Here is a 15,850-nt window from a genome sequence, read left to right on the forward strand (position 1 = left end):
GACTTCTACTCTGCCCCAGCCCTCATGCCCTGGCTCCCAGTAGCCACCAGGGGTCACCAGCTGCCTAGTCTACTGTGGCCATTCCAATTTCCAGGGACACACAGCTGGGGAGACTGACACTCCTACAGCCACCGTGACTGAGCCCTTAGGAGATGCTGCACCCTTTTTGCAGCGTTATTTGTTCCTCCCAACTAACTACATTGCCATGTAGATACCATGTTTCCCAGGTGAGAAAACTGAGCTCAGAGAGGCCCTGCAGCTAGACTGTGGCTGCATTACACACACTCTTTTTAAAGCAAGGTGTTCAGATTCCCAGTTAGGCAGGGCTGCAGGGCATGCCCCCTCCCCCAGGGTGTGCCCCCTGCCTGACACCACGTGGGTAGAGGTGTGATGCTAGCCTTGTGTCTAACCTGACTCCCTCCCTGCATCTTTGCCCTTTTCTATTCTGGGTTCTGAGCCTGGATGGTTAGTATCCCTTAAAGTGAGGGACATGCAGGGACACAGGAGTGAGGGAACTTGAATCCTGGGACGCCAGCTGTGCCATTGTGTTTCTCCCCCATTTCACAGGGTTGCAGTGGAGACTGTGCTTAGAGAGCCCAGAGGAGGTGCTCAGGAAATGGTCTGACTGATCTCTGGGACGGTGACCCCTCGGCTCCCCCAAAGCCTTCCCTTGTACCTTATGGGTGTCAGTCTTACCACACACGTAGCTGCTGTCGGGTGGAGTTGCCTCTCTCAAGGAGCACATGTTCACCTTAACTTGCTTGGAGGTCCCCCTCCCAGTAGGAGGGGGTGATTCCTGGAGGAACAAGTCCGTAAGGCCAGAAACAGGCCAAGGAGTTCCCGGGAATGAGGTAGGCAGGAAAAAGAGGAGCTCACGGACTGAGCAGAGGAGTTCAGAGGGGCATGTCAGCAGGAAGGCTGTTCCTCCCTCCAGTCTCTTCAGTCCCGTTCAGCAGAGGGGTGAAAATGGATGCTGACAGCTCCTCCAGGCTCTCAGCAGTCAGTGCTCAGGGGTTGCCTGCCTGAATTCGGGTGCCTAGGTCAAATCTGGAATGGCCCGCACTCATGGGTATAAAAACTGAGGCCCAGAGATGGGGCAGCTCCCTTGGCTCACATAGCAGAGCTGGGTAAGAACCCAGGCCTCTGATGCCCACTTTTCTAAAAACTGGATTCAGATTCTTCAAAGAGGCTGACCAGGGCTTCTGGAGGCCTAGTTCTGGGCTCTCCAGTTCTGTCTTCCTGGGAGATCTTGGGCAGGCTCTCATATTCCCCACCTGTGAAACTTCCTGCCCCAAGCCTCCCCAAAGGCGACACGGCTCTTCTGCAGAGCTGTTCTGTAGGCATGAGGACCATGGCCTCTGCCTGCCCTGCCCAATCTCAGGTCTTAGTGAGCCTGAGACCCCAGGGAGGGAGAAATGACAGATGCCCCTGTCCTGTGCTCCTACTGCCCCTTGGTCATCTTTCAGTCTCTGGCTTCATTCTGCTGTTGCCCTGAATCTCTCCTGCCAGATGCAAGCCCCTCAGTGACAAGGCTCCAGAGACCTGAACATGACCTGTGGCAACATGTTTGCTGAATTGAATAGAGGTGGTCTCTGGAGAGATCTGACACCATCAGATGTGGACCCATCTGTGAGATTCAGACATATCCATGCCTGCATACAGGCTTTTCCACTGGAGGCACATTCACTCATCACAAACATTTTCAGCTTATCTGTACATTACCCTATTTCATCCTCCTGGATCTTAGAAGTTTGTACTATCTACTTGTTCCTACTTTACAGATGAGGAAAGCAGGGTCCAGAGGGTGAAGGGATGAGCCTAAAGTCACAGCTAATCTGAGGTGGGCTGGGGATTGGAATACATTTCCTTTGGCCGTGCTCTTTTCTGTTCTTCACAGGAGCAAGTGGTGAAGAATGAGTTCTATGCGCAGTGTAGAAGGGCTGTGAGCCCTGTCCCTGGGTTCATTTCTGTTATGTTTCAGCATAAAACATTCCAGGAAAGGCTGGGAGCAGTGGCTCATGCCTGTAATTCCAAAACTTTGGGAGGGCGGGGCAGGTGGATCACCTGAGGTCAGGAGTTCGAGACCAGCCTGGCCAACACGGTGAAACCCCGTTTCTACTAATAATACAAAAAAATTAGCCGGGTGTGGTGGCACATGCCTGTAATCCCAGCTACTTGAGAAGCTGAGGCAGGAGAATCGCTTGAACCCAGGAGGCACAGGTTGCAGTGAGCTGAGATTGCGCCATCGCACTCCAGCCTGGGTGACGAGCGAAACTCTGTCTCAAAAAACAAAAAGTTTTTCAGGAAAAGATTCCCAGACCAGAGCTCTCAGAAACAGACATAGCAAAAGTGTGTTTTTTGGCCTCTGGGACCAAGGGAAAACAGTCTAGGAACAAGATGCTCTTTGGCATTCATTTGGTTCTTGGCAGATCGAGCAGTAACAAGGCAAACACAGGAAGATTCTAGGAGGAAACTTAAAAGTTGCAGGATTTGGGGATAAATTACAATCCTCCCCCTTCTAACCTATAATTTCTGTAATTTAGTTATATTTCTGTCATGAAAAACAACTTCACAATGAACAAAATAAATGCGAAGATTCAGAGCAGCTGGATTTCATCTTAAGGCCACTGGGAGAGGGCTGGGCAGTCACTGGCCGCAAAACCAAAAGCTGCGGCTGGGTTCTTCAGGCAGTGAGTGGATACAGCAGCCTGGGATGCAGTTGCAACCTAGAGGATAGGGGTTTATTTTGTCCAAGGTCCCAGTAGGAGAGTCCAGTGGCTGTTTTCAATTTCTTGCCATCCAAAGAAGTCTGTGTATTAGTAAGTCTGGTTTCAAATACTGTGACCTTTTTTGTGCGATGTTCTCTGTATCTAGAAACTGAACTCATCCAGAGCATGCGAGTTAGATAAGCCCTTGGAGATCACCTCATTCCATTCCTTTTTTTTTTTGTTTTTGAGACAGAGTCTTGCTCTGTCGCCCAGTCTAGAGTGCAGTGGTATGCTCTTGGCTCACTACCTCTGCCTCCCTGGTTCCAGCAATTCTCTTGCCTCAGCCTCCCTAGTAGCTGGGATTACAGGCACTGCCACCATGCCTGGCTAATTTTTGTATGTTCAGTATAGACGGGGTTTCACTACGTTGGTCAGGCTGGTCTCAAACTCCTGACCTCAGGTGATCCACCAGCCTTGGCCTTCCAAAGTGCTGGGATTACAGGTGTGAGCCACTGTGCCCAGCCATCATTCCATTCCTTTCATAATTGAGGATGTGATACCTTAGAGGGAAAGGTCTTCCATCAAGCAGTGGCAGGGCTAAGGCCAGATGATGCCCTCCCACTGGGTCTCTGGCTTGTGAATGTGGCTGGGGTGGTGGGTCAGAGAGGAAGGGGAACTAGTTGGTGTGCTGAGAACCTGTGGCCTGATTGCATCATGCATCAAGTCAGTTCCTGTGATGGAGACCAAAATTTAGCTATGATGCTGGGGTGAGGCAGTTAGCTAAGCTTTGCCCTTGGTCACAGATGGAGCTTCCAGTACTGGAAGCAGCTTTCACTGGCAGCGAAGTCAGAAGATGGAAATGACATTCTGTGTCCTGACAGCCCTTCTCAACATTTTTGGTAGAGCACTTCACACACATTCTTTCCCTTGGGCCTTATGACAACCCTGTGTGTTACTGTGGGCCTGGAAGACTATCAAGAACCTTAGTTCTGAAGGGAAGGACACTGAGAAGAGGCAGGAGAGGTGGTAGTAAGAAGAGTTTGTGGTGACCAGCCTGTGCCACACACTTTACATGGCTTCCTGGAGCCAGTCTTATTCTCAGGTTCCAGATGAGGACACAGGCTCAGTCCCCATGGCTGTCAAGTGGCAGAGCCAGGATTTAACCCAGACCTCCTGGCTCCCAAGTCCATATGCGGTTGGTGGTAGTATAAATGGATATAGTCCTTATAGGAGGCCAATTTGGGCAAAATCTAACACAATTAAATACATACCTTTTTGACTCTCAAAATCCACACTTAGGAATCTACCCAACATTTATACTGGACCACATTTTTTTTTTTTTTTGACAGAATTTCACTCTTGTTTCCCAGATTGGAGTGCAATGGCGCAATCTCAGCTCACCGCAACCTCTGCCTCCCACGTTCAAGCGATTCTCCTGCCTCAGCCTCTCGAGTAGCTGGGATTACAGGCACGAGCCACCATGCCTGGCCAATTTTGTATTTTCGGTAGAGACAGGGTTTCTCCATGTTGGTTAGGCTGGTCTCAAACTCTTGACCTCAGGTGATCTGCCCACCTTGGCCTCTCAAAGTGCTGGGATTACAGCCACTGTGCCTGGCTGAACACATTTTTATGTAAATAAGCAATGTGTCCACTTAAGAGTCTTATGCACAGGAAAATGTCTGGAAAAATACTTACTGCACCCTCTGGGAAAGAGGAGAGCTTGTGGAGCCCTTCCCCAAACAGGCTGTGTCCTGGTCCTCAGTGTGGCTGGCTGGAAGCCAGAGGGACTTAGCCTTTAACTAAGAATGCTCCATCCACCCCTGAGACTGAGAAAATCTCCTTTCACACAATTCATTACTCCTTAGGGTGGAGGTTTAGGAAAGGGGAGAGGCATGCAGAATGCCCGCTTCCTGGAAGCCAGCGGTCACATCCGGCAAGGGGACTTCAGTGACCTTCCTCACCCCTCCAGCAGCAGAATCAGAGCTCCCTCTTCAGCTGCCTCTATGCTATCTGCCCCTCCCTTCTAGCACATGTCCCACAGTACTGTCCTCACGTATTTCTTTTTTTTCCCATGGGAAAAGCAAAGACCATAACCTATTTACTGCCATCTCTAGTACCCAGGATATTACACCTAGCACATGGGTGGCTTCAGGGACTGTCTCATGGATGGATTAATTTACTTTCTCCTCTCTCTGTTAGCTGGTTTAAAGGAGGGCCCAGGAGTGTCTTTATAAGAAGCATGGGCTTTTTGGAAAGGTCTGTTTACCCAAGTCTTTCTATAGTAAATCTCAGAAAACATAATTCCATTTTTTTTTAATTACTCAACATTTTATACATAATAAATACAAACTTTTTACAGCCACTGTAAAGAAAGCACATCTGCACAGAGGCTCCCTCCGAGCCCTGACCTGTGCACTGTGGTGCTGGATTCCATGTCCTGGATGGAGGGGTTATTTTTTAAAAAGGAGGCATATTTTCACAACTTTGTTTTTTAAAATAAAATTAGCAGCTCTTCCAAAAAATATTTTAAAATACAACAAAAGATTTCAAATAACCCTCTGAGGTTGTGGAAAACCCAAATTCAAGGACAATTTGGCTAGCTAAAGAGAGAATACAAGACTGGGTGGCAAGAACTGCTCTATTTAATAAGCATTTGAAGATTTTTTAATATGTTAGCAAACTTTAAAATCTTAAAAAACCACCCTTTTAATTTCTTTTTTAAACTTAAGAATAAGTTTGATAAACACAAAAGACCTCAAATAGATCAACAGGTTAAGAACTGTAAAAAACAACAACAACAACAAAAACCCCCAAATCATGAAGAAGATTCATCAATGGGTATTGTCACTGAAGTGATCAAAGAACTAAACATTTCTTCAGTTATGACCTTACTTTTGGTCAAAAATCCCATGGGGACATTTGGTGAGCATTTCAAGTTTTTTAAGATTCTTAGGAGGGATGGAGTTTTCAAAGCATAATGCAACTTTTAGATTAAATTCTGCAAATTTGATTTCTTAACCTAGAAAACAAAAAACAAGACCACAACCAGCAAACATCCCGTAGTCCCCAGGTATTGCGCTCCCTACCTTCTACAGCAGCGGACAGCGGAGAGTCAGTACCTGACTCGGGGGCACCTGCTGTTGTAGGCTTGCTGGCCTGCAAAGAAGGCCACTCCTGGTTTTCCCTGTGACACACAGAAGACACTTGTCTTTTCCTGGTCAATCTGTACTTGTGCAGGGTGTGTAATCCTTCAGTCCTTTCTCACAGGAAGCTGGTTTCCTCCATGGGCCCCCAGGTTCTTCCTTCCAAGGAAATGTCAGGGTAGTGGGACCTGGAAGCTCCATTTTTCACCGTAGCAGTTGGTCTGGACTAGCCACAGCGTGGCTGTCTGGGCCGGTCTGCTGGCTGCTGGGTTGGGAATAAAATAATGCCAGGGGCCTCTCCAGTAGAGAAGCTCAACAATGCCGGTATGTGTCCTCAACTTATCTAGACATTCAGATTCTAAGCATACTGGTAAGAAGAGTATATATATAATGTAAAAATTAAGATGAAAAATACCCAAATAAAAAAGAACATTATATTGGCTAATTTCAGATCCGGAAGCTCCATTTCTGCTTTAGCCATAGCCTCCTTTCTATTAGTCTATGTGATGGACAAGACGTGGCTATTAGTTCAGCCCCTCCATATTAGCTCCGCTAATTCTAAATTAATGGCACAGATATTAATACGAAGGACACTGTTATTTTAAGTCTGTTAGTGGTGGAAGAGATGTGCATTAATGCAATTGGTGCTAAATTCAGGGCAGTCCAATTTTTCCCAATAAGGTTTCACTTTCTCAGTCTGGGGAGTAACCTTGGGGAGGAGCCAGCCTCTCCTGAAATCCCTCCTTCTATTTCCTTATGTAGCCAACATGATCTGATTAATTCTCTGAGCAAAACCCACTTGAAGAAAGATGAGAATCTTTGCCACATCCTTGCGGTCACAGTAATATACTGTACGAGTGCACATGATCAGTAATTTACGGACTGTGCCCTGGAATGAGGCCTGGTCTTGAGTCTCATATAAAAACAGACCACTGTTAGGCATGAGGGCTGCCCCCCTCTTTGCTCCTAGGGTCCGCTAGGATTTGTGCTATGGTAGGAAAGATGACATAGAAAATGACAACCAAAAAAAGGCACGAAATATTCAAAACGTGGGAGCAGTCTACCAGGCCACCCAGTCACAAATAATCCTTGTTTTTGCTCTGTTCAAGAGTCATCATCATGCAAAGGTGCCTAAAAACAAGACTGGCCAAACTCCAAGCCTGGCCTTGATTGTAGCAGTAATGGATGGGCAAGCCCATCATCACACCAGTGTGATTTCCACATCTTCAATCTTCTCTGCTGGCCTTCGGTGATTCTGCGTAGGTGGAGGGGGAGCTGCCCGGACCTGAGCAGGAAACAGTTACGTAGATTGTCAGTCAGTTCCTGACTCAGTATCTGAAGCATCCCCAAAACCTAATCACTCATCTGTCCAAGGACGTGGGCACCTTAGGGGTCTCAGAAATGTTGTGAGCACATGCTTTCAACCTAGTCTTCACTGTTTCCTACACTGAGAAGCAGTTGTTCTCAGTGAAATATCAAGCCCACAAATCAGCTTCTTGTCTAGGCTAAAAACCTCATGGGTGGCACAAGAGTCGCATGATTAACACTCTAAGAATCGTAGCACATCCTCCAAAGCAAAGGTCTGGTTGGAAGCAAGGAAGAGCAATGCTTAGAGAAATGAAACATTTCAGCATGTCTTGGGAAGAGAGTTAGAAAAGGTAAGGCTAGAAAGGTAGGCTGGGGTTAAGTCATGAAGGGCCTTGTTAAACCATGTTTAAACATCTGCTTTAAGAAGAAAAAAATCTGTGCTTTATTCTGTAGGCAAAAGAGGAGTTTTTGATGGATTTTAAGCAATATCAGATCTGTGAAAAGATGACTCAGGTAACAATTAGAGAAAAGATCAGAGGCAAGCAAGAGTCCAGGTAAGAAGGCAACTTAGGAGACTTTTGTAGTCCTCTGAATGAGAGTTGACAATAGCCGAAATGAGGGTACTGGCAGTAGGGGAAGTAGAGAAGTGTAAAGATTTGCGAGCTGTCTGTAAGGTATATCTGGCAGGATTTGGGAATGACTGTGGGAGGCAGGGGTGGGAGGTATTAAGAATGATGCCAGAACACCAGTAGGATAGGGGTTCCATTTACCAAGATAGGCAATATGGAAAAAGGAACATGTCTGGGAGGGAACACAACTCATTTTTGCTGAGTTTTGGGGATCTGGGACATATAAACGGAGACATCCACAAATCTGAAGCTCAGTGAAGAGATAGTATTGGCAGTTACAAATCTGAAACTTGCTGGTATATAAATGGTTATCATAGCTGTGGAAGCAGATGAGGTCATTTGGTAAGAGTGCTTTCAACAACTTCAAGAGAAGCAGCCCAGGGACAGAACAATGAGAAGTATCAGCAGAGACAGGTGGAGGCAAGGCTGCAAAGGTCCACAGAAGGGTAGGACCAGAGAGGAAGAAAGCAAACGAGGCAAATGTGGTAGAGAAGCACATCAGCCCACTGCTCTCTGTTCCCACTCTTACCCACCAGTCCATGCTGCCAACACCTCTTTCTTCGATGCTGCCCCAGTCTCCTAATTGCTCCCTAGGTCCTTTCTGCCAGCCTCCATCCATCCTCCACTTAGCTGCCATAGCGATGCTATAAAAATGCACCAGCCACAACACTGTCCAGCTTACCACTTTACAATGGCTTCCTATCTCATTTGGGATAAAGACTCAAGTCCTTAAGAAGGCACTCAATACATATTTGCTGAATGAATGAAGCCAAAGGAAGCCAGTGGTAAAGGAATGGTATCAAAAGCTAATGGGGTCAAGGAAAATAAAATTGCAAAGTATCCAACTGGATTACCAATGTGCAAGTCATGATCTTGGAGTACAGTGGTGGGTGGAATGCAGATGGCAGTAGAGTGAAGGGTGAGGAGAGAGGTAACTTTGCTATAATATATTTACCCGGAGGATAAACACTCTTTAAGGCCATGAAGTTAGCTTATTATTTCATCTCAGTATTCCTCAAAGAGGCAAACAGAGGCCTGGAAAATTAAATGTTTACTGAAAAAACTGTTTCACAATTAGCCTGCTTTAATGCTCATAAAGCTTGTTCTAATCTAAATACACTTTCATAGCCATCATCTTGCAATCTCACTGTGGCTCAGTGAAGAAAGTTCCAGTGTAGATTAAATGTTCCAAGATGAGTTGATTTCTATGGCCTTCCTTTTCAATAGCTCTTTTTACCTTCCCAAACCCAGTTCATCCTTGTTTGGCAGAGTCAGTGACAACGTAGGGGCCACGGGGAAACATTAATTCCTTCCTTTCAATTTGGAAGAACTATGCATTTTATAATCCTGCAAGATAAGAGACTTACAGGTCGCAGTTTGCCATGTGAGGTCTCAGGCGTATGCCTTGATGCCTGAGAGAATCCTGGTGACTCAGCATGAAGGCTGTTTTCTAAGGGAGAAAACCAAAGAAGTTCATTTTACTTGAGTTGTTGAACAATAAAAATGCCGATGCAAGGCTGGCATGGTGGCTCAAGCCTGTAATCCCAGCACTTTGGGATACTGAGGCAGGAGGATTACTTGAGGCCAGGAGTTCAAGGCTGCAGTGAGCTATGATCCCGCCACTGCACTCTAGGCTGGGTGACAGAATAATACCCTTTCTCCACAAAAAATACAAAAATTAGCTGTGTGTGGTAGTGCATGCCTGTACTCCTAGCTACTAGGGAGGCTGAGGCAGGAGGATCACTTGAGCCTAGGAGTTAGTTATCACTTGAGCCACTTGGTTAGGCTGCTGTGAGCCTACTGAACTCCAGCCTGGGTGTCCAGCCTGAACTCATGCCACTGAACTCCAGCCTGGGTGTCCAGTCTGGGTGACAGAGCAAGACTTTGTCTCCAAAAAAAAAGAAAAAAAAAGCAAATGCAGTTTTGTTTGCCCTTCAGGCGAATATGCAGATTTCTGAAGTGAAAATGCATTTAGATCCATGCCCAGGAGAAGAACCCTTACCGTTTGTTGAAGGAGACCGGGGAAAGTACAGGGAGCTCCTCTTATCTGGGCTGGGGTAGGGGCTGCTGGGAGGCTGGTCATACAATGGCAGTGGAGGCAGGGAGGCGTGTGGCTTGGGGGAAGGAGAGATCTGCAGCAAAGGGAAGTGATGTTACCTGGTGCTTCTGCCCAGGAAGGACAGCCTGGCTGCTTCTCTGACTGCTCTGTATACATCCCTTTTCTCTGAAGCTAAGCTGACTATTGAAACTTGTCAACCTCATTAGAAGCAACTGAGCATTAAATAACCACCTCAAGCCCCAATTTTGCATTGCACTTCACTTTTTCCTCTTACCGATCTCATCACATTACTGATTTTAGTTTGTCTTAAACAGTTATCAAGTGAAGCCACTCTCTAGGGTTCTATTGAAAATGTACCAAATTAGTCAATTCAGTAAACTTAGCAAAGAACACCAACAACAAAAGGAACAAGTTGGATTTTTTAGGGTGAAGATAAAATACCTTGATGAATTTCTGACTTCCCCAGGTTTTGTGCATGTTAGGCTAAGGGTCACAATCACCATGCAAACAAAATTGGCAAACATGTTCCTTCTTCCTCTACCTGTCTGGCCTGCAATGATAGATCCCTGAGGGGACAAACTAAACTCTGACTGAATTAGAGTTTCCTTTAAAGGCTGTTTCCCTGTGATAAACTAAGTCTAGGATCACTTGAGTGGGGATTAGGGGCTCTGGCAGGCTCATTAGTTCTCTGAAATAGATTGGCAGGACCTGGACTAGGCAAGGAGGCTCTGACAGTGAGGGAGAGAGAGAGCGAGCTAGGAGTTTTACTACGTAAATTAACCACAGAGCAACGCCTTCCCTCTTCGGTTTGTTTTTCTCCACCTAAATGATCTTTGGTATGTCACATATAATTTGGCATTTTGGTTAACCGATTCAGGGAAGAGAATGTGGGAAGATGGAGGTGTGGGAGGATGGCCATATTCCACAAGGGACTGACTGAGAAGTCTCTGGTTTCCCAAATTCAGTTGTGCAGACACTGGCAACCAAAGACCGGTGAGGGTAAGGCAGAGACTACAGCCCACTTTTGTGTGAATTCACAGACCCCTTGGGAGCAATTTTCTTTAAACATCTTTTAATTCCACCGTCTCCCCTCTCAGGTACCTGAATCTCTCTCATCCATGGAGTATCACCATTTTCTGAGGCTGAAAGTTCTTCCACTAGCACGGATGGGAAAACTCCAATACGCCCATTGAATTCCCCTTCCCAGAAGCCATCGTCGTCTTGGTTTTCTTTGTTCAAGATACGGATTATTGCTCCCTCAGGAAAAGATAACTCATCATCTGTCTGGCCCTCATAATCATAAAGTGCTTTCACAAAACAGACTAGGGAACAAGAGAAAAACAAATCTGGTAAGATAATTAATAGCTGGTTGCTTCTGCAACTACCCCTATGCTCACATGACAACTAAAACAGCATCATACAGAATAGGATTAAAGTTGTAATTTTTTTACTCACTGATGATTAATTTTAGGGTTCTACTGTGCAGGACAAATGTGACCATATAAAGAAGAGCATATTATAGGACAGGGGGAAAGTTGTGCTTTTTATCCTAGTGAAGGCTTACTCCAGGGCAATACAGTTTAGGTCAAATGTGACCAAATAAAGAGTGCCTTGTTTCAGTCTTTACCACTGGCATCTCCGTTGAGGCTGCCTGAAACGAGTTCTGCTTCCGTGGAATTGCTGGACGTGTGTGATCGACTGTCCAAAGTGGCCAGGGACTGCAGCATGCTCAGGAGGCTGTTTGAGGTGGGAAACTGTAGGTACTTTTCTGGCACATAACCCACTTGGCCAACTTTATTTCGAGCCTGGGTAAAAGACATGTGACAAAACAAGTTTACACATACACAATTTAGACAGGGCACAACAAAGACCAAAACGAACTCCTAAAAATGTCACAAGAAGGGGCGATATGAGCAAAGGAATATACCTTTACCAGTCTTCCATATCTCCATCTTCAATCACTTCTAACACCTCATGTTCCTCAATGGTCAACTCATCTGGTTGAGAAGCCTGCAATGTAGGATGGTCATGGACAAAATTAAAAAGGTTAGATAAGGAGCAGATGTGAGCTGATCATGACAAAAACTGGGGATCAAAATATTGAAATGATATTGAGAAACATGTTGAACATAAAAATTTAAATGCTGTAAAACTTTCATAATGAGGTGAAGTTTTACTTTAAAAAACTAAACAGAATAAAACCATAACAAAAACCGAAGAAACTGAATCCTCAAGAGGCAGTGAGGTTCAATGAACAGAACATGTGAGCCTGCGCAACATAGCGAGATCCCCATCTCTACCAATAAATAAATAAATAAATAAGTAAATAAATAAAATTAGTCAGGCATGGTGGAACGTGCCTGTAGTCACAGCTACTTGGGAGGCTGAGGTGGGAGGATCGCTTGAGCCTGGGAGGTTGAGGCTGCAGTGAGCCATGAGCATGCCACTGCACTCCAGCCTGGGCAACAGAGCGAGACCCTGTCTCTAAAAAAACAAACAAACAAACAAACAAAAAAAGACAGCACTTCTTGGAAGTAGAGGACCTGGGTTCCAACTCCAGCTTCTGTATCAAGTTATTCAACTTGATGCCTCCATTTCTTTGAAATGACAATCCTGCCATTTTCTGGAGGATGTGAGTCAATGTGGGATGAATAAGCACAGAAGTGTGATGATTTGGGAAGCAAAGGCAAAGGAGAAGGCACCGAGTTGGAACTGCTACCAGAGGGCTCCCATGCACAAGCATGCAGTGAAAATGCAAAGAACTATGTACATGAATTTGATGATAGTAGGTGCAGTGCCTAGGATTGATCTGGAAACACTATAAAGCAGTGGCTAAAAGAAGAAAATTGTAGGAAAGGAAATGATTGAGATCAGTCATGGTTTGGATTTCTTATGCTCTAACTTAACTGTGTGGAGACTGAGCTGATCCACTTGCGTGCTACTGCACAAGCTGCTAACCATAATGGTTTTCTTTTTTATCCCTGACAATAGCAGTCCACCAGCATCAGCCACCCACATGTTGCCCTAGAGAATGCCAAATCTGTAAATGCTCTGAGGCTCCACAGAGGGGCTGGAAAGTCCACGTGGCTTTGCTTCCTAACAGCCTTGCCTGTCACGTGTAATAGGCAGGGGCCTGCTGTCTTCTGGCTCTCTAGAAAACAGTCTTAAAAGCTTTTCCCAAGTCCCAAGATGGGTTAAAACCATCACTTAAAACCATAAAGTTTTTAAAATCTCACAATCTCAAAGTGTAAAATTAACTCCAAGTTACACAAACAAAAATAAGGCAAAAAAAAGGGGGTAATTTTCAAGATCAATTTCCCATTTTATGAACATTAAAACATTTCATCAAAATCCAGATTCTGGATGTTGCCATAGCTCCCTGAGACAGAAAAATAATATTGAGGATGGCTGACCAGTCACAGAATACTCGAGGGCGAGATTTTAAATTAACTCTTATCTCAAAACGTAAGGAAAAAACCCCACTCATTTACCCTTGATAGCTTTTCCAATGGAATTCCTTCACTACTCTGAAACCACAATATGCCTTGGATATGCCAGCAAAAGGCACTTTTGTAATAAAAATGTTTTCCATGGCAAGACCTAAAAAGTATCAACACAACCAGACGTTAATGTATGTGATAGCAAACCAGGGAGGTAGTACACTTTCAAATAAACTGCTGCCCTTATAAAAAGCTATGGAGAGGCTGAGTGAGGTGGCTCACGCCTGTAATCCCAGCACTTTGGGAGGCCAAGGTGGGTGGATCACTTGAGGCCAGGAGTTTGAGACCGGCCTGGGCAACATGGCAAAACCCTGTCTCTATGAAAAATACAAAAAATTAGGTGGGTGTGGTGGCCCGCGCCTGTAATCCCAGCTATTTGGGAGGCTGAGGTGGAAGGATCACTTGAATCAGGGAGGCAGAGGTTGCAGTGAGCCAAGATCACACCACTGCACTCTAGCCTGGGCGACAGAGCAAGACCCTGTCTCAAAAAAAAAAAAAAAGAAAAAAGCCATGGAGGTCCGTGCAAGTTTTTCAGCACTGCAGCACTAGTTGTCCAATGTAAGCAGACACTAGCTTGATCATCCCATCCTAAAGCAGTGATGACCAATTCTTCCACCTAACAAGGTACAAATTCTTTGTGTGGCAATCAAGACCCTGCAGTTTGGTCCCTGTGGGCCTCTTGACACTTTGGCCCCTGCACACTATTCCTATTCTCTGAGCATACCATGTTCTTCCTTGCCTCTGTGCTTTTATCAAGTGTTCTTCCGTCCAGCAGGCTCTGTTCCCTCTTTCCTATCTGATGAGCAGACTTAGATTACTGTGGGTTTAAGTCCAGCTTCAGTATGTTTTTATGGGCAAGTGACTGTAAGATACCTTTGAACCTCAGTTTTCTTTTTTCCTGTTAGAATATAAGCTCCATGAGAGCAGAGATTTTTGTCTATTTTGATCAATGCTATACCCCAGAGCCTAGAAAAGCCCACAGCACTGATACACGGAAAGTGCTCAAGCACTGTTGAATGAATGGGGTGCTTGATAATATCTTCCTCATAGGGTTACTGAAGGGATTACAAATAAATAAATAGATAGATAGTAGTTATGATTACTTTTGATTTGAGACTGAGCGCATATGTTTTCCCAGACTACTCATGATGAGTAAGCTGCTCCTCCTTTTGTTCTTTTTTTTTTTTTTTTTTTTTTTTGAGACAGAGTCTCACAGTGTTGCCTAGGCTGGAGTGCAGTGCTGCCATCTCAGCTCACTGCAACCTCCTCCTGGGTTCAAGCAATTCTCTTGCCTTAGCCTCCCAAGTAGCTGGAAATACAGGTGCATGCCACCATGCCTGGCTAATGTTTTGTATTTTTAGTAGAGATGGGGTTTCACCGTGTTGGTCAGGCTGGTCTCGAACTCCTGACCTTGCGATCCACCCACCCTGGCCTCCCAAAGTGCTGGGATTACAGGCGTGAGCCACCGCGCCCGGCCGTACTTTTGTTCTTAAAAGGCTCTGAGCGTCCCCATAACACTGACTACCATGATGCTCTAATGAATTTGTCTTTGTGAGCGTCCTACTAGAAACAATTAGACAGGGACTATATTTCTTCTCACTTACCCCAACTAAAGACAGTGAGCAGTAAATAGTTATTAAATACACACATGCTCTCATACTGTCTCCTTAAGTCCTAGTATCCAGTGACAACCAGAGCTCTGTTTCTACCAGTATCTCTCCAAATTTCCTATATTTCTTTTAGAACAATGTTTTTCCTGATAGTATCATACATGTTCATTGTAGAAAAGCTGGAAAATATGTATAATTGAGATCTCACGGTACATACAATTTGGTATCCTACCTTTTAATTTATTATTAGGACATAAGGGCGTGGGCGGCAAGCCACCCGGGTGCCGAGGCAAGAGACTGAGGGCACGAGCTGTTCCAGTATAATAAAATATATAAAATAAGAATAGTTATACTAGATATAGATAATAGATATGATTATATATGAATATCATTAATCATTAGTTTGTTGCAATTACTCTTTACTCCAATATTATAATAATCCTTGCTCTACAATCATAACCTAGGAAAAAGCAGGCCATACAGAGATAGGAGCTGAGGGGACATAGTGAGAAGTGACCAGAAGACAAGAGTGCGAGCCTTCAGTTATGCCTGGGCAGGGCCACCAGAGGGCTCCTTGGTCTAGCGGTAATGCCAGCGTCTGGGAAGATGCCCGTTGCCAGGCGGACCATGGTCTAGCGGTAGCGTCAGTGTCAAGGAAAAACATCCGCTACTTAGCAGACCAGGAAAGGGAGTCTCCCTTTCCCCGGAGGAGTTCAGAGAAGACTCTACTCCTCCACCTCTTGTGGCGGGTCTAACATGAGTCAGGCCCGTCCGCAGTTATCCGGCGGCCTACCCGTCTCCCTGTGATGCTGTGCTTCAGTGGTCATGCTCCTAGTCCACCTTCATGTTCCATCCTGTACACCTGGCTCTGCCTTTTAGATAACAGTAGCGAA

General features: G+C 45.4%; 2 protein-coding genes across 3 annotated transcripts in view; one reads left to right on the forward strand and one right to left on the reverse strand.

Annotated features, from left to right (window-relative positions):
* Positions 1 to 12,074, forward strand: part of ATG16L2 (autophagy related 16 like 2) — a 29,150-nt gene extending 17,076 nt beyond the window's left edge. For both annotated transcript variants that reach the window (XM_033205990.1, XM_033205995.1), the window contains one exon: positions 10,945 to 12,074. In XM_033205990.1, the coding sequence (XP_033061881.1) occupies positions 10,945 to 10,987 (43 nt within the window). In that variant the 3' untranslated portion in view covers positions 10,988 to 12,074. The remainder of the gene's footprint in view (positions 1 to 10,944) is intronic.
* FCHSD2 (FCH and double SH3 domains 2) overlaps positions 5,005 to 15,850 on the reverse strand; it is a 332,679-nt gene continuing 321,833 nt past the window's right edge. The window contains exons 15-20 of the mRNA XM_033206003.1: positions 11,780 to 11,857; positions 11,475 to 11,658; positions 10,949 to 11,169; positions 9,791 to 9,920; positions 9,156 to 9,238; positions 5,005 to 7,136 (exon numbers count right to left, since the gene is read on the reverse strand). Of these exons, the coding sequence (XP_033061894.1) occupies positions 7,053 to 7,136; positions 9,156 to 9,238; positions 9,791 to 9,920; positions 10,949 to 11,169; positions 11,475 to 11,658; positions 11,780 to 11,857 (780 nt within the window). The 3' untranslated portion in view covers positions 5,005 to 7,052. The remainder of the gene's footprint in view (positions 7,137 to 9,155; positions 9,239 to 9,790; positions 9,921 to 10,948; positions 11,170 to 11,474; positions 11,659 to 11,779; positions 11,858 to 15,850) is intronic.

Source organism: Trachypithecus francoisi, unplaced genomic scaffold, assembly GCF_009764315.1.
Source record: "Trachypithecus francoisi isolate TF-2019V2 unplaced genomic scaffold, Tfra_2.0 Lachesis_group8, whole genome shotgun sequence".
Taxonomy (NCBI): Eukaryota; Metazoa; Chordata; class Mammalia; order Primates; family Cercopithecidae; genus Trachypithecus; species Trachypithecus francoisi.